Source organism: Colletotrichum abscissum (genome assembly GCF_030869225.1).
Source record: "Colletotrichum abscissum strain IMI 504890 chromosome Unknown Scaffold_11.1, whole genome shotgun sequence".
Classification (NCBI taxonomy): Eukaryota; Fungi; Ascomycota; class Sordariomycetes; order Glomerellales; family Glomerellaceae; genus Colletotrichum; species Colletotrichum abscissum.
The window spans coordinates 200,926-221,454 of NW_026849999.1; the positions used below are offsets into that span (position 1 = coordinate 200,926).

General features: G+C 53.2%; 5 protein-coding genes across 5 annotated transcripts; 1 reads left to right on the plus strand and 4 right to left on the minus strand.

The window, feature by feature from the left end:
* Positions 1 to 1,022: 1,022 nt before the first annotated feature.
* On the minus strand, positions 1,023 to 2,429 carry CABS01_05423 (mannosyl-3-phosphoglycerate synthase; the record flags this gene model as incomplete). The annotated part of the gene is made up of 1 exon (XM_060538793.1): positions 1,023 to 2,429. The coding sequence occupies one exon, from the start codon at positions 2,427 to 2,429 to the stop codon at positions 1,023 to 1,025; it is 1,407 nt and encodes a 468-aa protein (XP_060405055.1).
* Positions 2,430 to 4,427: 1,998 nt separating this feature from the next.
* Positions 4,428 to 6,758, minus strand: CABS01_05424 (uncharacterized protein; the record flags this gene model as incomplete). Its single annotated transcript, XM_060538794.1, has 1 exon — positions 4,428 to 6,758. One exon carries the CDS (start codon positions 6,756 to 6,758, stop codon positions 4,428 to 4,430), a length of 2,331 nt encoding a protein of 776 aa, XP_060405056.1.
* A 1,956-nt stretch (positions 6,759 to 8,714) lies between these two features.
* CABS01_05425 (aldehyde reductase II) lies at positions 8,715 to 10,226 on the plus strand (the record flags this gene model as incomplete). Its single annotated transcript, XM_060538795.1, has 4 exons — positions 8,715 to 8,970; positions 9,145 to 9,540; positions 9,678 to 9,806; positions 9,907 to 10,226. The coding sequence occupies 4 exons, from the start codon at positions 8,715 to 8,717 to the stop codon at positions 10,224 to 10,226; spliced, it is 1,101 nt and encodes a 366-aa protein (XP_060405057.1).
* Positions 10,227 to 10,451: 225 nt separating this feature from the next.
* Positions 10,452 to 15,012, minus strand: CABS01_05426 (uncharacterized protein; the record flags this gene model as incomplete). Its single annotated transcript, XM_060538796.1, has 4 exons — positions 10,452 to 13,125; positions 13,288 to 13,402; positions 13,791 to 13,869; positions 14,842 to 15,012. 4 exons carry the CDS (start codon positions 15,010 to 15,012, stop codon positions 10,452 to 10,454), a joined length of 3,039 nt encoding a protein of 1,012 aa, XP_060405058.1.
* A 3,456-nt stretch (positions 15,013 to 18,468) lies between these two features.
* CABS01_05427 (uncharacterized protein) lies at positions 18,469 to 18,879 on the minus strand (the record flags this gene model as incomplete). Its single annotated transcript, XM_060538797.1, has 1 exon — positions 18,469 to 18,879. One exon carries the CDS (start codon positions 18,877 to 18,879, stop codon positions 18,469 to 18,471), a length of 411 nt encoding a protein of 136 aa, XP_060405059.1.
* Positions 18,880 to 20,529: the final 1,650 nt, after the last annotated feature.

Consider the following 20,529-nt stretch of genomic DNA (forward strand, 5'->3'; position numbering starts at 1 on the left):
CCTATTAACATCCTCGCCAGATCCTCACAACGCATCGCCATCGCTACTGTTCCTCTCCGAACCAGATTAAACGCCCTTTCCCAACGGTAGCTGCCGTCATCAATATCTCGGTTTCTCTTTCTCTCTCTCGGCAAAGGTGCAGCAAGACAGCTGGTCAACGGCCCCCTATCAAACCCAGAAGTCGACCCCAAGTAATCCTCGCAGCAAGATGTCGGACAAGAGTCAAACTAAAGCCAAAACAAGACAAAGCCAAGACAAGGCAAAGTGAGACACTTCATCCGCACTCCTCACTCCTCACCAATAGGACGCCGTACCAAACAACCCCAAGTCATACAAACCCGCATTGCATATCCCGGAAACCAACCCTCCCCCTTCCCCGGCGCGGCCGTTGTCGAACAGTAACGGCGCGCGAAACTACCACCATGCAGATTCTCGGATTTCGTGCATAATCGAGTGCGAGGGCAGCTGTGCTACCCGGCCGTAAGGTACCGGAGGAGCTGCGCCGCATTGCATATCCCATCAATCGTCAATCATCAATTATCATTCCCGCATTGCGGCCGGCCCCCACGTTTCCTCCGCAGTTGCCAGGAAAGGATAATGCAGGAAGAATATAGCGTGTCCCGGATTTAAACGAGTTTTCCTGAGTTTCTCGACACACTGAAACCCGGAGCGCATCCGTCAGAAGGCAGGTGACCCGATGCAAGTTACCGACCCCCCTCTTCTAGAAGCACGGCTACGGCCGTTTGACAGTCCTTGACTTCCGTCAGAGTTCTACTGTCTTGTCGTCATTACTCGTGAAAGTTGTAGACAATAACACATTGGAGACAAAGAAACAAGACGAAATGGTATCTCTTGTTCATTGGTGATATCTATCTAATGCTAAAAACCCAAGCTACAACAAAACCAAACCCCACAACGCTATGTCTATCTCAACGGAGAATCTAAGTATCTATAAGAGTAAAGACAAAGGAAATAAAAGAGAACTACAAGAAAAGAAAGGCACAATACAACAAATGGAATGGTCAAGGAAACCCCCCAACCATCCTCCTAACGCTCTCCCCGCCCAGCAACCCCGCCAGCCTCGCCATATCAAGCTCCCCGAGCGCAGGATACACCCGCTCCCGCGGCACCTCCTCCCCAACCGCCAACACCCCCTCGTCCTCCATCCACTTGCGCAGCGCCGCCTTCATCGGCGCCGGCGTCATGGACGAGTGGTACAGCATGTGCAGCGCCTGCGCGCGCATGTCGCTGACGTGCTCGTCGCCCTTGTTGTCGTGCAGGTGCGGGTTCCGCGTCTCGATTTGGTGGATCTGCACCGAGGCGTGTTGCTGCCGCGAGCCGTTGCTGCGGTTGCGGTTGCGGCCGAGGCTGCTGTTTCTGCTGCTGCTCCGGCTGCTGCTGCTGCCGCCGCCAAGGCTGACGGGCGAGGCGGGAGGCGACAGGAGCTGCGACATTGACGACGGAGATATCGGGCTGCTTGCGTCTGAGAGCGTGTCGCTGTTATTGTCGTCGTCGAGTCTTTGGTGGTTGATGTGGTTCTGGTGATGATGATGATGGTCCAAGTCGCCCATCTGCTCTAGGAGGTAGAGGTACTCGTACGGCTCGACGGCAAATCCGCTGGCCATCCTCAGCTTCAGCGCAAGACTCATCGTCATGGCGTGCTCCCCCGCGTTCCCCGTCGTAATGCAATCCGTCCCGTAGCCAGAGAACTCTTGCAGGAGATTATTCAACCACTCGTTGACCACCCTTGAACTCCGTCCCCTCCGATCAAACATCAACCGCCCGTTCCGCTCCTTGGGCTTGGAGCTCCACGACACCCGGACCATGGCATATTCCGCCGTCGCCCTCGAGAGATGGAACCCGGCAGCGTAACTCTTGCAGTACTCGTTGATGGAGCCGGGGATATAGTTATCGGCATCCACGAAGCCGACGTACTCCCTCTCCATCAGCGCCGCGACAGCCATGCCGACGAGCATCCCCTCCCCTTTACCACTGTGCACCAGCCCGTCGTCGTCGCTCACCAGCTCAGGAGCCCCCGCCGCCGCAAACGCATCAGCGACGCCAGGGTCCTTTTGGTGCACCGCGATGGCGAAGCGATCCGCCTCGCGGCAGAAGTTTTGTAGGATATTGACCTCCGTCTCGTACCGGTCGTTGTAGCCGCCCTGCGCCCTGTTGCTGTTGGAGACGAGGACAATGAGGCAGTCGTGCGGGATGCCCGAGAAGACGGACTCGATCGTGCGGAACTCTTCGTTCATGCAGAGCACGACGATGGCCATGCGCGACTCGATGGCGAGAAAATCATCCCGCGAGACGGTGAGGCTGGAGGAGGTGCTGCGTCCTGAGCCGGCGTCGAGCTCGATGACGCGCTGGAGCTCGTTGATTTGTATTGAGCCGAGGCGCTCGAAGCGGGAAGGCCGTGTAAGTCTCATTGTGTGGAGGGTGAGGGTGAGAGAGTCAGGAGACGGCTTGAGCCGAGGGAAGGTAGGGTAAAGATAACTGAGAGATGAGGTTCGAGTTTGATTTGCTCTGCTGAAGAAGAAGGGTGTACTGGACTCAAACAAAGATCGGTATGGTTAAATAGGTGTTTGTACTTGACTGGAGCAGACTTCAGAGCAGTTGAGCTTGGTGACTCTTACCTTCTTCTTCCATGATATCCAAGCAAGACCCCTTCGTAGGCCATCCTTATATGTATTAACATTTGTCCCTGTGATCCAACGGCCCGGTTCGTTGTCCACACCCAAGCAAAAGCACCAACAGCAGCAAGAGCGTAAAGAGAATGGGTAGACAGACAGTCAGTCAGTCAGTCAGACAGACTACGGTTGGGCGTTCCAACGGCCGTAATCCGGCTACCCAGGTAGGTAGGCCAGATATCGAGACCTCATTCGCAAAACCACAAAAAGGCCCCCAACGGCAACGGGTAGACTGTCGTCCATCACGTCCGCTGTACCACCACATTGGTCAGGTCCCGGCAGGTTGTCCTGTTGTCCGCATTTGCCTAAAGGGTCGTTGCAGGCCCACGTTTGCTGCGTCTCCCGCTGGAGAAGGGGACCCAACGTTATTCGTCAACTTTGCATTGTATGGAGAAAGTGTTCCGTTGACAGGGGTTGGAAAGGAAAGGGGAGAGAGCAAGAAGCGAAGAAAAAAAGGAAGCAACCGGGATTGTCAGAAAATCATGTAGAATCGAAAGTGTGCTGCACTGCATTCAACCTACGTCAAGTCCGAGTGACCAACAAGCGACCTCCAACACCGGCCATATCTCGACAGGGGTCTTTACACGCTGCGCCTCTCTCCTGCTGAAAAAGTGTAAGTGGGTAGAACAGACGAAGCCATTTACAACAAAGAATGTTGTCCGAATAATTTCCACCGGCGAGAAGCGAAAGAAGAGTAATTATGAGCAACTGAGTATCAGTCAACTATTCAGATTACAAATCGCAGCTCTTCAAAAGCGAAATTGTACGCATCAAAAGTGCCGAAGTGAAGCAAGACGGGCACAGCCGCTGTCAAAGACACCATCACATTGGTTGCCACCAAACTCAGAACTTAATTGATCCTAGCAATCTAGGCGCATTCCGAAAATCTCACGTGCGTTGGTTTCCCATGCCATGGGTTTGACTCAAGTTCGAAAAAGTGCGAGAGAGCCTTGTACTGGGGGAACTGGGGGTGGCTCTTCTCACGGGCCAGTTGGGCGCGGTTGTGGCTCTCTCCTTTTCACCAACACAACACACACACACAGCCACGCACCGCGGCTGTTGGTTTCGTCTTACCACATTCAAAAAGTGCCTGAATGGTTCCAACTTCCGCTTCGCCTTGGGGAACCAATGATCTCATTGCTGTGCTGAGTAATTTCCGCCGCACAGTCGTTGGGTCTAGATGATAGGCCCAGGGGTGGCTTGACACTCGAGTTGGCCTCGTTGAGCTCCTTCAGTCTTTTGGCAAATTACATCGTCCCATATCACCCCCTCACTCGGTGTGATAGAACGTCAGAGTAACGAGCAACTGGGTTTTCTTGTCTTTCTCTCTCCTAATTGCCCATCATAGACTATCTTACAATTGTGCTAGGACCGAGGGTTACGTTCCATTGTTTTCCCTACAGCCAATCAAACCAACATCCAACGCCAACGTTCACAATTCCCAGTGATGGCCAGTCCCTGTTCCTTCGATATGCCAATTCATCCATCCCCAGCCAAATCTCTCACCCCTTCTCCAAGGACAAAGGAGTCGTTGCTCAGGTCGGGGTTGTACTGGTATTCGTCTTGCCAAGCCTCGCTGCTAGTGATATTGTCGTCATCTCAATCGTACTCTCACATCATTCGTCAAGTCGTCGGTGCCCTTAATTTCCTCGTGTTATGCCACATCTCGTGACTTTGTCTGAGTCGGTGCAGTGACTGTAGGCTACGAGGATAGACAAGCAAAGTTCGAGTACTGACTCACTTCTTTCGAGTGGACGAGCCCTTCTTCGGCGTGGGAGCGTAGGGAGCGCAAGTGATGGAATCGGTACTCTTGCCGTCCTCAGAGAACTGAGAGCTGGAGACGGTCTTCTCGCGCAACTCGTTCATCGCAGCCGCCTGAGACTTTTCGTGAGCATCCTGCTTCTCCTTAATGCTTCGAATGTCGTCCATGATTGTTTTCATGTCGTCTCGAATGTTCTGCTGATCCTCTTCCAAGGCCTCCTGCTTGAACTGGCCGACGCGAATATCGCCTTTGAGATTTTTGATGGCTTCCTTGTTGTCGGCTCTTTTAGCTGCCAAAGCCTTCTCGAGAGAGGATACCTGACGCTTGGTAATCTCCATGTCCATCTTGACTTGCATCAATCGGACCTCCACGGCTTGAACACGGACGTCATCTTCAAGACTTTTCTTCTGAATCTCGCGAATGGCGTCATCTACTGCCTCCAAGTGGCTCCGCATCTTCGCAACGGAGCTCTCGATAGCCGGCAGCATCTCGTCAAGTCTCTCGTCGCGTTTGGCGTGAATCAAATTGCCGACACTGGCAAGCACCTTCTTCTCGGAAGCCTCCAGGTCTGCGGCGGTGACAGCCTGCGAGTTGTTAGGCTGGCCTGCCGCAGTCAGTAATTTGGTGGACTCCAACATCCCGCGGATGATTCGCTCAACATCAGCCTCGGTCATTGGCTTGCTCGCATTCGAATCCGCCATGGTCATGGTAGCTGCGTCCGCGGTTGGAGGAGCTGCCTTGGTGGGAGTTGCTGGAATTGGAGCAGTCGTAGTGGGAGTCGTGGTGATGTGAGCTGCGGCACCGGTGGAAGCGGAAGCTGCGATATTCTCTGCCGAAGTGTTTCGAGCTGAGGAAAGTTGGGTTGCAGAAGCTCGAGCGGAAGGGATTCTAGCTGAAGGAATTCTAGCTGAGATCAGAGTAGAAGAGATTGACGATGAAGAGGTTGGCAGAGAAGGTTTTAAACCACCGGGCTGACCTCGAGAGGTGGCTCCATGGAGGCTGCCGGAACTTCCTGCCTCAGTTCCATAGGCAGTCTTCTTCTTTTGCTGGCTCGACTGTTGATTGTCCGTGGTAGGTCGAGTCTCTTCACGAGGGCGGCCCCGCTGCCGGGAACGAGAGAGAGACCGAGGCTCAAAGAGCTCCTCTGGGCTCCGATCCCGATTGGTGAGTGACGTTCTGGCACCCGCCTGTCCCTGATAGTTGTTGCCTTTTTCATTGTCAGTGATTTGAGTCTTTGTCCAACTTGTCTTTGTGGTGTTCTTACCGCTCTGCCTGGTGTTGTTGGCAGGATACTGAACTCCGCCAGCCATGGTCACAACGATCTCTCTCGCGATCAACTCCTCAAAGGGAATGATGTGGCATCTTCCATGCATATGCAGCCATTTGCTATAACCACTATAGTCAGAGTGAGCGCTCTTGGCCCTGCGTAAGGCGGCAAACTCGTGTGCAAAGCATGTGCTAATTTCGGAGTTCTTGTTGGCACGATCGTGGATCATCGTGGCGAGGTAGCTCGTCTCAATGCAAGGGTCGTCTTGAAGAAGACACCAGGCTATCCAGACTTGAACAATAAGCGGTTGAGTCTCCTTGAGGTTTGGATCCTCATCGGCTCGCACCATGATGGCAACGGCACTTTGGATGATGGGATGTTCAGGTCCAGGAACCCAGACAGAGCGGCGCATGATTTTTCTGGCTTCCACGAAATACACGTCGGCAAGCTGGGTGTTGGAGTTTATGAGCGGCTTTCTGATCTTTCTGAACAAGAAAGGAATGCTGCTCATGTTGGCCTTCTGATTGGCAGCCCAGTATTTGTTCCTGAACTTCTTTTCCAGACGAGCGTCGTGCACCATGTTGAACCAATCCGCCAAGGGCTTTGCACGCCAGTTGTCAAGGCGAATGAAGATTTCGGCTTTGAGATAGCGCATGAGGTCAACAATCTCTGATTGACCCTTGTTCTTCAAGACCGACTTGGTGGTTGAATGGTACGTGTTTGCACTCAACAGAAGGCCTTCTGTTTGCCGAGTGGTAGTGACCGTGTGCATGATGTTGTTGTACATGTCGCTGAGGTCAGGGGTGTGGATGATCTCCTTTCTCATGGCTTGGTGGGCTGCCTGTTCAGAGTATCTGATGGTTGTCACCATGTGTCTAGTCGGCGCCTTTGCTGGAGCTTGCTCCCGCCTTTTGAAGGCGTTGGTGGAGCGCTGGCCCGCTTCATAGTCATCCTCGCTCTCATCCAGGACAGCAGTAGGTCGCTTCCGAGAGTGATAAGCCATGCTCAGCGTGCCCTGTCCCGGGTTCTGTCGGTTCATCGCTTTCTTTTTCAGTATTCCTGTAGAAATATGTATCAAAGGATGGGAATGAGGTAGGGAAGAGGAGCGTGAGGGATGTTATAGAGAAGTAAAGGCAAATTGTAGAAGAAGCGCAAGTGAAGAAAGTTGCGATGGGGAGGTGTGGATGGGGGGAGGTAAACATACCGATGAGAAGGCGAGAAATGTCCTTTTGCGCGGTTAGTGGTGTAGTGAGAGAGGGCACAGAAAATTCAGAAAGGAATTTCTTGCGCTGAGGAGAGGGATGAAGGGGATGAAGTCAAAGTTGAGAGAGGGAGCTCCTGTCCGGATGAGAAAGAGTCGCGTCACGCGTTCGGGTTGTTGTGGGAGAAAGTTTCGCGAGGTGAGGGCTCGAGGTTGAAGAGTAGTTGGAGCCTTGAGGTCGAGGCAAACACAGAGGAAGGTGAATACCAAGATGAAGGTGAAGGTGAGTATGAGGATGAGTATGAAGGCGAAGGAAGTGAGACTGAAGCGCCTCCCGCCTGCTTGCTCTACGACAGTTGCTCCAGGCACCGAATATTTGCAGTGAAGCACGTTGTCAAATCAGGTCAAATAATGGAGGATGAAGAATTGATGAGAAACCATCGACCTTCGGTGAACTACTATTTACAAGAAGCCATATCTCACGATCATACGCCGAAGAAAGGGCACGCTCCCGGGTCTTGCAGCTTAAGTGAGATTCATCCACTACATTATACTGTATCTGTTCTATACATTGCTTTACTACACAACCATCTGTTACACTCAATTGTGAGGTACTCGTTTCTTGTTAGAAGTTCCAAAGATACATATAAAGTAGTCGTCAACTCCATAGATTAATTCTGCGCTAGTGATATGGTAATACTAGAAAAATGAAGTCTGCTGTCGTTTTTGACACGCGTGACATGACTTCAGCACCTCTCCGGTTTCCGTACTTCCCATTCATCGGACTTTCACTTCGTACCGCGGATCAATACTCCCAAGCTTCGAGATGTTGGAGCGTCACAGCAGACATCACATAGGAGAAAGTGATTGGATGGAGCCAGTTGGATCCAGCCACAGCCGGTTGCTACCAACAGACCAATCTCAGCATCGAATACAGAAATGTTGGAATGTGGGATTGTACAGTCACTTAGTAGTCACCAATCGTTCCATTCTTTAGACGTTTCTGCAAGAGATTTACATGTGATCAATCTTTGATGATCTAGGACTGCTGCAACCCCTGGCATCGGCTCTCTAGAACAAAGATCTGGCTATCCAGATCAAAGTGTAAAAAGGGAGTGTAGGTAATTGGATCCGGGCGTGCATCAAGCCAAGTAGGAACTCGTAGTACCTCAGTCTACTACGAAGATACGATGACGGCGCCTGGTGCATCAGACTCACTCACATCAATCACATCACCAACACCATCTCAAGAATTCACGAAAGCACCCAAACCATCGTCGTCGTAGCACTTCAAACCCCCACAACCCTATACCTTTCCTCAGATACCTGACTAAGGTTCCTTGCCAACCCGATGCACCAAAACCCATCCCGGCTCCCGTCTACCGCCCAATGCTCACATAATCCTCCCCCCCACTCCCCACCTCCCCTCGGCCCGGCCCCGCGAACGGCTCCGGTGGGATGAACTACACCCATCACCCATCCCGTCTTCCACACAAACCACCAAGCCTCTCCCCTACTCGCAACCAACCAAACATTCCCAATCTCTTCCATGACGACAAAAAGCTGAGAAATCACAGCTCTCCTCCATCTTCCAAGACGGAGAATTCTCCCCCCTCAAAAGTCCGACCTCTATACACCACTTCCTTTCTACGGAGCCATCGTCAGACATATAACTTCAAGCTCCCCCATCACGATCATCATGAACCCCCAAGCTCACCACCACCTCACCTCTCCTCACCCTCCTTGATTTTCCCCAAGAAACCACCACAGCCCAATAACCAACACCCAAACAAAATGTCGCTCAACATCCCCAACCCGGCATTGCCAACCCCCTCCACAATCGTCCTCACAGGCGCAAACGGCTACATCGCAAGCCACATCGCAAACCAACTCCTCCTCCAAGGCCACCACGTCCGCGGCACCGTCCGCTCCCCGTCAAAAACAGCATGGCTAGCCGCCCACTTCGAAAAGACCTACGGGCCCGGAAGATTCACCCTCCACGAGGTCGCCGACGTCGAGAAGGACGGGGCGTTTGATAGCGTCGTCGATGGTGCGTTCGTCTATTCCCGTTCACATATACCTACCTAGTCACGCATACACGCGTGATATTCTGACTTGATCTTCAGGTCAAGTATGTCGAAAGAATTCGGCTCTCACTCAACCTCAAATCCCATCTCACCACAAACCATGGCTCTGAACAGATCACACTAACAACCCCAACCAGGCGCCGACGCAGTAATCCACACCCTAGCAATAATGAACTTCTCCCCCAACGGCCCGACCCCCGAGGAAACAATAACCTCAAACGTAAACGCAACCCTCTCCATCCTCCGCTCCGCAGCCCGCTTCGCCTCTCCCTCGGACTCCCCAGACAAGCCCGGCGTGAAACGCTTCATCTACACCTCCTCCTCGGGCGCAGCCGCCATGCCACGCCCGGGAGAACCCTACACCGTCGACGCGACCTCGTACAACCACCAGGCCGTCGCCATCGCCCTCTCCGGAAAGGGGCCCAAGGGCATGGCGGGCGGGTACATCACCTACTCCGCCGCAAAGACCAGGGCCGAGCTGGAGTTGTGGAAGTGGTATGAGGAGGAGAAGCCTCAGTTCGTCTTGAATTCGAGTATGTTCATTGATATATTCTCTTTTCTTTCTGTATCCAATTCCCATCTTTCTACTATTCATATCTCCTTGTCCTCCTCTTTCTGTTCCGGTGTCCTCCTCTTTCACCTCCCCGGGCCTAACGTGTATAATCGATAGTCGTGCCCAATGCCGCCCTGGGCAAGGTCCTCCTCCCGGAACACCAAGGCTTCCCCACTGCCGTTGGCGCAATGCGACCTCTTTGGCAGGGAAACGTCACGCCCGAGTTCGTCGCAATGTTCCCAGCTCGTAAGTACACGATCCCCTCCTGCTGCTCTGACCTGCCTCACTCGAAATACTTAAACAACCATAAACCCCACCCTCCGCATCCCATATTAACCCCTCCCAGAATGGTACTGCGATGTCATCGATATAGCTCGAATCCACATTGCAGCACTCCTCCTCCCAGACATCCAATCCGAACGCCTCATTGCCTACGCGGGCAAGTTCAACATCAACGACCTCCTCGCCGCCTTCCGTCAAATCCAACCAGACCGGACCTTCCCTGACGACCTTCCCGATCTCCCCTCCGATAAGGGCACTATTGCCAACGAAAGAGCCACTCAGCTGATGGAACGTCTTCAGGGTGGCAAGGGCTGGACGAGTTTGAAAGATTGCCTGGCGCCGTTGGCTGAGCAGTATGCAGCGGCTGAGGCGGAATCAAAGTGATGTCGAAACGAAGTCAAAGGCGAATGGACACATGGACGAGCTTCACCGGGTCGTATCTTGGAGAACTCAAAAGCCTTTCAATTGTCCTTGGGCTACTGTCGGACTGCCGCTTGGCTGTCTCATCAGCCCAATGAAATGTTGTATATCTACAAGTCGCGCTGAAGCCAACCCCCGATGCTAGGCTTGGAAAGTTGAAAAGCATCGTGTCGTAAAGTGAAATTGGTATCAGAGAGAGAAATTTACATCACGATCTATCGGCAAAGTTAGCAGTGCACTCATCAACAACAGTGCGGCTTCACTTACGCAGTCAGACTCATCCTTCCCCTTAGGAATGCCCATCGCCTCGAAGGTGGCAGGTCCCTGGCCTGTCGCTTGCTTCTTGGGAGGGGGCATAGTCTGAGCACTAGGAGCAGGGCTGGGTTGCTGCTGTGGGCGCGGCTGAGATGAGGGCGGCGCACTGCCCGTTCGACCCGGCTGATCGGCGAGGTCTGGTCGGTTGGGGAAAGGCCGGGGCTGACCCGCCGGTCCAGGACCGGGACGCGGTTGGCCTGAAGGGCTAAGCGGCATCGAGTCAATCCGCTGAGGTGCCGCTCCTCTTCCGTATCCATACTGAGCATCAGGGGGGATGGATGATGTTCGCTGGCCAAAGTTACCAGCTTGCGCAGGCGGCGGCGTAGGCTGACCGTAGTCGCTCGGGCCATAGCTTCCCTGCTGCGGAGGGTACGGGCTTTGCTTGGGCGGCCTGTTCGCGGCTGGGTTAGGAGGAAGGCCACCTGCCGCTGGGTATGGTTGGCCGGGTGGCCGCGCGGCGGGACCAGGGCTCGGCTGGCGATATCCTGCAGGTCCTCCGACAGGCACACGACCGCGCGGGTCCGAACCGGCCGGCGGAATCATGTTGCCCATTGACTGTGAAGCGCGGACGTTGCCTGCAGGTCCCGGAGGACCACCGGGGCCGGTACGAATGCCAAATGCACTACCGGGGCGATCGGAGTGCGGGCCAGAGACGGGACGACCACCACCGTAGTGAGGGGAGAGCTGAGGTCCAGCGCCCCTGCCACCGCCGCCGCCGCCGTGGTGCATTTCATCCTCGGGATACGGTGCCGTTGATTTCGGTCTGTTCAGGTTGAGCGGAGCAGGGCGGTCGTCTTCTGGGTATGGAGCAGCCGACTTGGGCCGGATTGCAAGGTTGGAGTCGAGATTAACGGTGAATGCGGCTGGCCTGTTGCCCATGCTGTTGGGTCGTGACGGGTCAGGGTAGTCAACGGTGTCGTGCGGCGCCGAACTAGGGTGCACTCTGGGCGACGGGTGAGGAGATGTCTTGGCAGACGTAGACGGGTAGCCGGGGTGGGCATCGGTCGGGGTGACCGGCGTGCTCTCGGAAACAGTCGGCATGGTATTCGGCTGCTTGAAGCGATCAGGCCTCTTGCCCCGCTGCGAGCCATGCTGCGACTTGATTCTCGTCAGCGTCGTAGTTTCGTGGTCGGCCTTGGTCAGACTCTTCTCGTGATCCAAGGCATCGATTCGGCCTCTGGCGTCCTTGTTGCCATGGTCAGCGGCCGCTTCGTACCAGAATCTGGCTTGGCGGAGATCCTTGGGCACATGAACGCCAATCTCGTAGTAGTATCCCATGGCAAATTCTCCAGTCGGCAGCTTGGCGTTGGCAGCATCTTGAGCGTACTTGAAGGCCAGCTGTTCATTCTTATTGAAAATGCCCTCGTATCCGAACAGGAACCATCTGCTCACACCGAGCGACGCCTCGGGCTGTCCTTGCTGTGCGGCCAGTCCGTAGTAATGCAGCGAGTACGCTGGGTTAAAGTCGCATCCGAGCTGGCATAGCTCGTAGGCCTGACCAATCTTCAACTGAGCCTTGGCGAAGCCAAGGTACGCGGCTTTCTCGATATACATCTTGGCCTGGTGCAGGTCCGTCTGAAGCAGAGCCTCCGGAATATCAATGTCAGGAAGGTCCCTGGCGAGGAGCATCCCATAGACATATGACCCTTGCGGCGCATCCTCGTCCGAAAGGTCAGCGGCCTCCCTAATAAGGTCTAGACCTCGCTGGTAGTCTTTCTGGTGGTTGTGCTGGCCGAGCAGACTCATCATGCCCAAGCGGTACATAGCGGCCGAGTCTTTGAGTCGCAGACCGAGGTAGTAGTGCTCGACGGCTTTGCTGTAGTCGTTCGAGTTCTCAAACAGCATGCCCAGACGATACTCCGCACGCGCGTAGCCAAGCTCTGCCGCGCGCTGGTACTTTGTGTACGCATCTCTCTTGTCAGGTCTGCAGCCAAACTTTCCAAACTCGAGCCACTTTGCTTTCATAAAGAGTGCCTCGGGATGTTCCTGGCCCACCAAATAGTTGACAATGTTGATTGCGTCGACGCGCAGCTCGTGCTCGACGTTTGGTGTCTGGCGGCCACTCTCTGGGTCTCGGCTTCTGGCATCCATAACAATCTCAGCCCAAGCTAAGGTGTCGCGAGCCCATGACAGCTGCATAGAAACATTATTCGAGTGCAGGACATGCTCGCGGGCGTTCCACAAAATCGTTTCCTTTTCCTCGTCCGTCGGGGGGACGTTGTCCCCTGTGAGCTTTGGGAAAGGAGAGAACGAGGGCGCCGCGCTGGGCCGCATCTTATGAGGGTTGTCGCTCGCGCTGTTCTCGTGGAAGGGTCTGTAGGAGTCGGTCGGGGGTGCGCCGGCTTGGGCGTCGGATCCTCCTTTCGGCGGCAGCGAGGGCGCACCAGAATCGGTTGGCTTGAGGACAGAGGACAGGGACGGCTCACGACCGTGTCGGTTGGTAACGTTGTTGCTGGAGACGGCTGCTCGGTTCGGGGAGACTTCGCGGGCTTCAAGTTCCATGCGCTGAAGGTCGTTTTGCATGTTCTGGGGGACCTGAGGCGTTACACTGGAGGAGAGGTGCGGTCAGCATAAGGCTATCGGGTTAGGAAAAGGGACGGAACAAAGACAAGGAGCGGCGCCAAAAACGGCCCCATCTCCAGTTCCAGCCAGCGGGAAAGGAGGGACCCATGGTCGATCCGCCAAGATTAAAATGAGGGAATACGCGTACCGTTGAGGAGCAGGTGCAATGACCTCGGGCATGTAGTAGTCATCGAACCCTCCAGGAACGAAGGTTGCGCCGAATTGTGGCATCTCGTCGGTTGTGTTTTTGGGCTGAGGTGCACCTGCATAAATAGGAGGATATCAGTCAGCGGGGGTTGAGTCGAATGACGTTTAGGTTGGAGCCACCGCCAGCTTTTTTCTGTGTGGTGGTCTCTTTGCTGACAGTTGGGCCGGTCGCCTTCTGGAGCCCCCGGAAAAAGGAGCTGCTGCTGCTGCTGCTGCTGCTGGCTGTTGCTTTTCGTCGGGCTGATCTGCTTCTCAAGTACGCCCGGCAAGGGTGCGGGAGGGGAAAGTAATCCTGAGTGGGGTGGGATTTGGCGAAGAAAAAAGTAGGTAATCAAAAACGATCAATAAAAGCTGAGCTGATGTCGGAATGGGCTTGAGAGAATATCCAAGTCCTTGGGTCCTCTTATGAACTGTGTCTGCCTTCACTTGCTCTCTGTCTCGAACCGCAGGGCGAGGATGTCCGGAAGCGGGGTGGAGAGTCCAGGTCGAAGCTCAAAGCATCTGGGATTCTCGACGGCGGGCCCTTTCTTTTTAGCGTGCAGAAAGAGCTGAGTGTCCCCTTTTCTCTTGTGTGCGCGAGCCGGCTAGTGAAACATGGGAGCAGCTTCGGATAGGCGTGCCAGGTGCCAATGTTGCATTTCTCTCTCGGGCCAGGAGTGAGGGGGGAACTCCCTTCTGTTTGTCCCATCGCCCAGAAAGCGGGACTGACCAGGGAAGTTATACCAGGAGGAGGGTCATTGGTCTCGTCGCAAGTCGTCGAGTGTGCCCATGGTACTCCACCGCCCAAGCCGCAGCACGGGCGCTAGCTCGCTGTGGCAGCAGAGGGAACGGATGAGCTGAAGAGCAACAAGCCTTTGTCTTTTTTAGTGCTCGTGGTCATGGCCCTGCTGATGTCGGTATGTCGCTGTGCAGCTCCTTGCTGCGGCTTCGAGAATCGACTGGTACTGTACTTCGTCTGTACTTTCCGGGTTGACAGTGGGCGGAGCAGGGGGGTGGGCTGGTCTCGAGGATCAGGTACCGAAAGGTAATCGAGGGGGGCCGCTCCAGGATGAGGCATGTAAGACGTTCAATAAGCGTTGGAGACCTCTCTCGTCGTTTTGACGGCCGTCCATTCCGTCAGTGACTAGGATATGTCATCTGACCAGCATGAACAGACGGCGTGGCAGTGGCAGCCCGTGGCCATCCGAAGACAGAGAGCAAGTGTGGTTGAATGCAGAGGAGTGATATGGAATTCTTTGGAATTCTGACATGTGCACATGGCACCCAGGAAGCGCAAAGATGTCAAGTCCTTGCGCGCTGGACTGTACGCATTTCGTTTGGCTATGGCAGACGCATGGAACCGTGGTGTTGGTAGGCAGAGAAGAGTAGGTACTCCGTAGAGGAGCAGCAGCAGCAGATTTCCGGTTCGGGGGTCATTCGGGCTCCCGGCTTGATAAATGAGGCGGTCTCCACGAAAGGGAGATGGAAGAGGGCAAAGGAGGGAGATGAAACTTACCAAGGGCTTTTCCCAGATGAAATCCAACTTGTCCATGTCCTCCTCCTTGTGAAAGCTGTACCTGACCCTCGGAGATGGAATGTGGTCCAGACACAGCGGCTGTTCCACCGCGACTGGCGCTTCTAGTGCCGCGGCCGTTGTAGGGTGGGCCTCGCAGGGCACCCGGCGCATGTCCCTGGCCAAGCCGCGCGTACATCGCCCATCGGGCTTTGCACCTTTCGAGGGGTGTCATACCCTTTGAGTACGGATACCACATATTTTGTTCTCGAATGACAGCAAGGGTTTTCGTTTGGTAAGGTAATGAGAGTTCGGCCGAATCAAGCTAGAACAAAGATAAGAAAAACCCGCGAAATCGAGTGGCGCATACCGGGACGGGTGGACGAATGTCGAAACACTGTTGGCGATGGAGGCTCGTGAATCTGGGTATCGATGCTCCGGAATGCGAGATGGATAGGTCGGTCGATAAAGCAAGGTAGGAAGAAGCGCTTGACGAGAACGTCAAGCGATAAAATCTGGATGAGGTGGGCGGAAAAATAATATCAGGTGTGAGGTTGACGAAGAAGTCTGATGTGGTGAGGTTGAAGGCTTCCATTGAGAAGATATTATTTTTCTTGAAGCAGAAGCAGAAAGAGCAGGAGCTTCACCATCGCGCTTTCCTGCCTCCTGCCGTTTTTTCTTTTCTGTCTATTTTACCAAATTACGGGAAGGAAGGCCCAAAGAGTCGGTCGGTCCTGCCTCACATGGCCTCGCTTGCTACCCGTCCCGTTCTACAACTCGATAGAAACTTGGAAGGCGCGCTGGATGTTTCCTGGCTCCTTCCCAAGGCACCTTAATTAGATGCGACGCGGCAACATGCACGGAGAGCAACAAAACGGGACGATGCATCTGGCCGGGACGAAGCAGCCAATGATTCTCACCATCTCAGTAATTCAAGGTTCAGATTGGCATTAGAAGACGTGATGTCGCGACACAGACAAGGCGGCAGCGTTGCGCTGCAGTCAATCCCTCCAAATCCACCACCTCATCAGGTACGTTACTGCATAAGGGCCTTTGGTGGCTGCTTGCTGGTGCAGAACACCCCGCCCCCATGTCCTGCCCCTGTAAGGGAGAAGAAACCCATGAAGGAATTCCAGTAAGGCATTGGATGGGTCGCTGGAGCCTACGCCACTGTCCGACCGTTGACCCCAGAGGCCCCTCTCAATCTCACAATCGAAGGCACCTGTTTTCATCCATTGCATTCCATTGTGCCCCATTATCCGTACTCAATACGGTCATTTCATTTTTCATGCTTCTTCTTATGAGATTCCGTGTAAACTGCACTGACCACCATCATGATCTCAGTCACTCCATCCCCCTCTCGTCTTACTATGAAAAGATGAGAATGATCCTGTAAATTCCCATGAGAAACTCACTCCCCCAGCCTAACCAATCACTTGCGGTCCAGGTGTTGGTTGGCAATGAATGACATTCACACCACAAAGTCCCAAAACTCAATCAAAGGTCGTCCACTCGGGTATCTCGCGTTTCCCTGCGCAGCCCGCTTTGCTCAGCCACAATGTCAAATTCGAGATTGTCTTTTTTGCTCAGTTTCCAAACATAGAAACAGACCCTTGCTGCTTGCATTTCTCGAGTGACCAACGAGTGACTTTGCACACCTTACCGCAGCTGCCCGTCCCGTCCTTTGGGGGCCAAGTCCCCGATCGCAATCGGAATCGCTTGTCTCGTTATCGTTCATTCCACTGCTTGGCGGCAGCTTCATGAGCGATATGAATCTGCATCGATTTGTGCGAGTCTGAACGACTAAGATTGAAATGAAAAGGGATGTAAGACAAAACTCATTCGAACTCATAGCCTTCAAAATCATGACACTATTCCGACGTGTATTCGGGTACATTTGAAAGCAATACAGGTCACCTGACAACATCAACCGTCACCAGAATTAATTACTATGGAAGGAAATGCAAAGACAAGGGGGAAAAAAAACAAGCTATCCATGACATTATGTAGGACCGTGAGCCAACATACGCTTCCAACATCAAGGCTGGAATCGTACCGCTCAGCCATCGACTACAACGGACGGTGCTTGTTGAGAATACTCGCATCTTTGCTCAGTATATACCTATCAGCGCTCACGATGTGAAGGTCGGTTATTGATAAGAGGGCTCAAACTCCGTATTCATAGTCTTCCAGTCTACCATAAAATCGCATCCTCAATCCGTTAATATCTAAATGCGTGTAGATGCACTCCAGTCAGGATCATCGCAGTACCAACTCAATCCCCCTCAACCCCCCTTCTTCCATGCCGGCAGCGACTCCTCATGATTTATTCCATGAATTCCTGCTTGGCGCTCCGAATTTCCCCAAACCCACGTCATAGATGCCACAACGGCCATCATCCGATCCAACCCGTCCCATCTTTCCACCCAAAAGTAACCATCCTTTACCAGGCCATGCCCTGTTCACCAAGCCTTTGAGTGTAACCTTGCCCAAGTAGATTCCAGAGCCGACGCTCAACAGCATACTTCTTCGCCGGCGCTATTCGGCGAGACGAGACGAGACGAACGATCTCTAGCTGCAATGTGGAAGCATCGCGCTAACAAGAAATCTCCAATATTTCTAAACTCCATCTGCCCACCCATCGACACGTGTTTATTCTGCACTTTGCTTCTCCGGAACTATGTTTCTTTTTTTCTGCTGCTGCTGCCCGTTGGAAACGATTTAGCCGCGCGTATACCTAGCGCCATCGACTTCAAAGGCTCATGTGTCACTAGCGCCTAGGATTCGGCTCCCGACGGGCGGTTTGCGGCAGATCGACACTTCAAACCAATCTTAACCCACACATGCTTACTATTTCCATCTTCTATCCGCCTATCACTTATCATAGTCACCTTCCACCGCTGACCACGCGTTCTTCATGCATCCAGGGGCCGAAAGATTATTGTCCCCGGCATTACTCAGCGCGAAGTCTTAAAACGGGGTTGCTGTGATGTTATTTTCAACATCGCGTAAGCGTCTTCCTTTGCAGTACACGGCTTCACCTGTTGGATCGGTACCATGCCGGCATAAACACTCGACAAGGACGGGCAAGAGGCTCTCATTACATTGCGTGTCACAACAACTCAGACAAGCAAGGGGGGGCCGCAACTCCCGTACCAGCATTTAGAGTTATTATATTAGAGGCAATTAACCAGAGGTGTCGTCCTATTGGTCGCCGACGACACTCTTCTTCTTCCAATCTCCCTTGCCTATGATGACCATCTCACGAAGCTACGTACTAGTCGCCATCACAAACGAATTATCCAGGCCGAAGACATCCAAAAAATTACAACGAGGTGTACTGCTAGATATCTCTTTCACTTATTCTCTCAAGTCTTGGATAAGGCCATTCGAATTGAAGAAGAAACCAATTTATTGTCTTGACTGCAAATCTCAAGTGAGAGATTCGATTCCTCCATGGTCTTTCTTTGAATACGGTTGAAGGTAATAGTCTATCCCAGGACCAGACCCTGGATCTATTTCCCTGCTGCTAGTCCAGCCCTTCTCAAACTTGCAGTCCATAGTAGTAGAACCCCCACAGCCTATTCAAACGTCCGCCCAGAGACTACCAAAGACCAAAAGAATGCTCCTCTAAGAACCGTTGGAACCACCACCATTGTTACCACCCTTCCCAACACCACTAACAACGCAGTGTCCAAGAGACGGATCGCACTGCCTCTGCGGCGACCTGCGCCCGAACCCGCCGCTAACCCGCTCGGCCTCGTCCTCGGCCTCGACCTCGAGCGCATCGAGGTCGCGGGCGGCAACGGCGGAGTGCGAGGCGTCGACTTTGTCCTCGGCGATGACGTCCCCGAGCTGGAGGTCGTCGCCCTCGTGCTCGGCGAGGAAGAAAGTGTTTGCGGGCTGGGCGCCGTCGCAGCTGGCTTGGGCGACGACTTTTCCCCCCGTGTCGGTGCAGTAGACTTTTGCTTCGGCTGAGGCGGCGAAGAAGGCGGCCGCCGCGATTTGGATGGTGGGGAGGGTGATGTGTTGGGTCTTCATTGTGGATGGGTTTTTTTGAAGTTGTTTGTTTTTGGGGTAGGTGGAAAGGGGTTGCAGTTGTTGGACTTGGAGAAAGCGAAGATGGTTTGGAAGATTGTTTGTTATCAGAGAGATGGTTGTTAAAAGAGTTGAGTGCGTGATGATGATAAAAAGAAGGCATCCATTACAGGATCAAGGCCTCCTATTTATGTCATTCGAACGGACGCCCGTGATGGATGGTATGGTGAGAGCCTTCTCATTACCCATACGGGTAACAGGTTGCGGCGCAAAGGATCGGCCACGCCGTAGGCAGACTTGCCATTCTCATGATTCCCCGATTGTGCCTCACCGTCTTCTGACTCAATCATTTCCGAGATCAAGAACTTTGAACGGCAAGATTTCTATCTTGCTTTGCCCATGTCGTGAAACAGTTTGCCAAGGTTCCCTTCACGAACGAGCCCGACAATCGCCATCATCGTGGCTCTACCGGATACAAGGTAAGCTTGAGAATGACTTAATTTGGGTAAACGGGCGTATCTCTTTCACGCCGACGAAGTTGTCAGGGTTGTTTCTTTGAATTCCGGCAGCGTTCGGCCATCTCGAGACGCCGAGTTCTCAAGGATGTTTCCAGACCTATCTACTCTGGGGAATTTCTTTCAAAATGTCGCCGTAAGAACAAGGAGGCCTTGGTTCTGTCGTGTATTCAAAATCAAGAAACAACGTTATGCCAGTCATAATTGATACTGCCTTACGAATCCACCCGGTTTCTCGGTTCGCCTTACAAGCTCACTTACACAAGGCCACCCTGATAGCAAGGTACCAGTCTCCTCCCACAATGTCTACCACGTGTTTCAATAAGTCGTAGTAATGCCTCAATGATTAGTCTGAGTAGGGACCATGATCGCCGAGTTGAGAGCTGTTGTCCGGAGTAACCCGTGTTTCAAAGGGTTGTAGATCGTGTTGGCTCGGCTTGAACCGATGATACTCCGACGCTTCAACGGAAGACATGTTCACCACTGCCTACTCGCCTTAGAGACTTATCATCTTTCGCTCTCGCCCCACTCAACTTAAGTCATTCACCAAGTTAGCAAGTCATTATCATGACAATCCAAAGTCGGCGATTGATTCAGAGCCATGAAAGTAGGAATTCCCGAGTTTTGAGAAGTTGCCGTGTTTCATTGACTGTAGAGTCCAGACCATTAAGACACTGGGCATCATACTGTAACAAAACAAGCTTCCGCTAAACTTTTGATAGCCGCCGGGGGTCCTACCTACATTCTTGTCTCTTGCGGCAAACATTTCCGGTATCCCCACGTAAATGTAGATCTTAGCGGGGTTTCTGTAGAGTCATCCTGTACGATGCTCTTTGCATGCAACGACTCAAGTATCGCGAAACGCATTTCCGAAGAGGTCAATGTGATTGGCTCAAAACTGCCAATAAACTCAATTGCTCAGAAATCTTCGGTTTGACAAACAGAGTAGGTAATGAAAATGTTGAAAATGCGAGAGCCAAACTTTGCGGCAGGTGTTCCCGGGCCATCATGCGGTGATTCGATTGCTAGAGACTCAATGGCTTCTTGCTTTTGAAGCCCTCAACCAACACCAGATTATGGGCGTCAAATAACTCCATCCATTAACTGCAAGCCATACGACTACAAGCAACCGCCATCG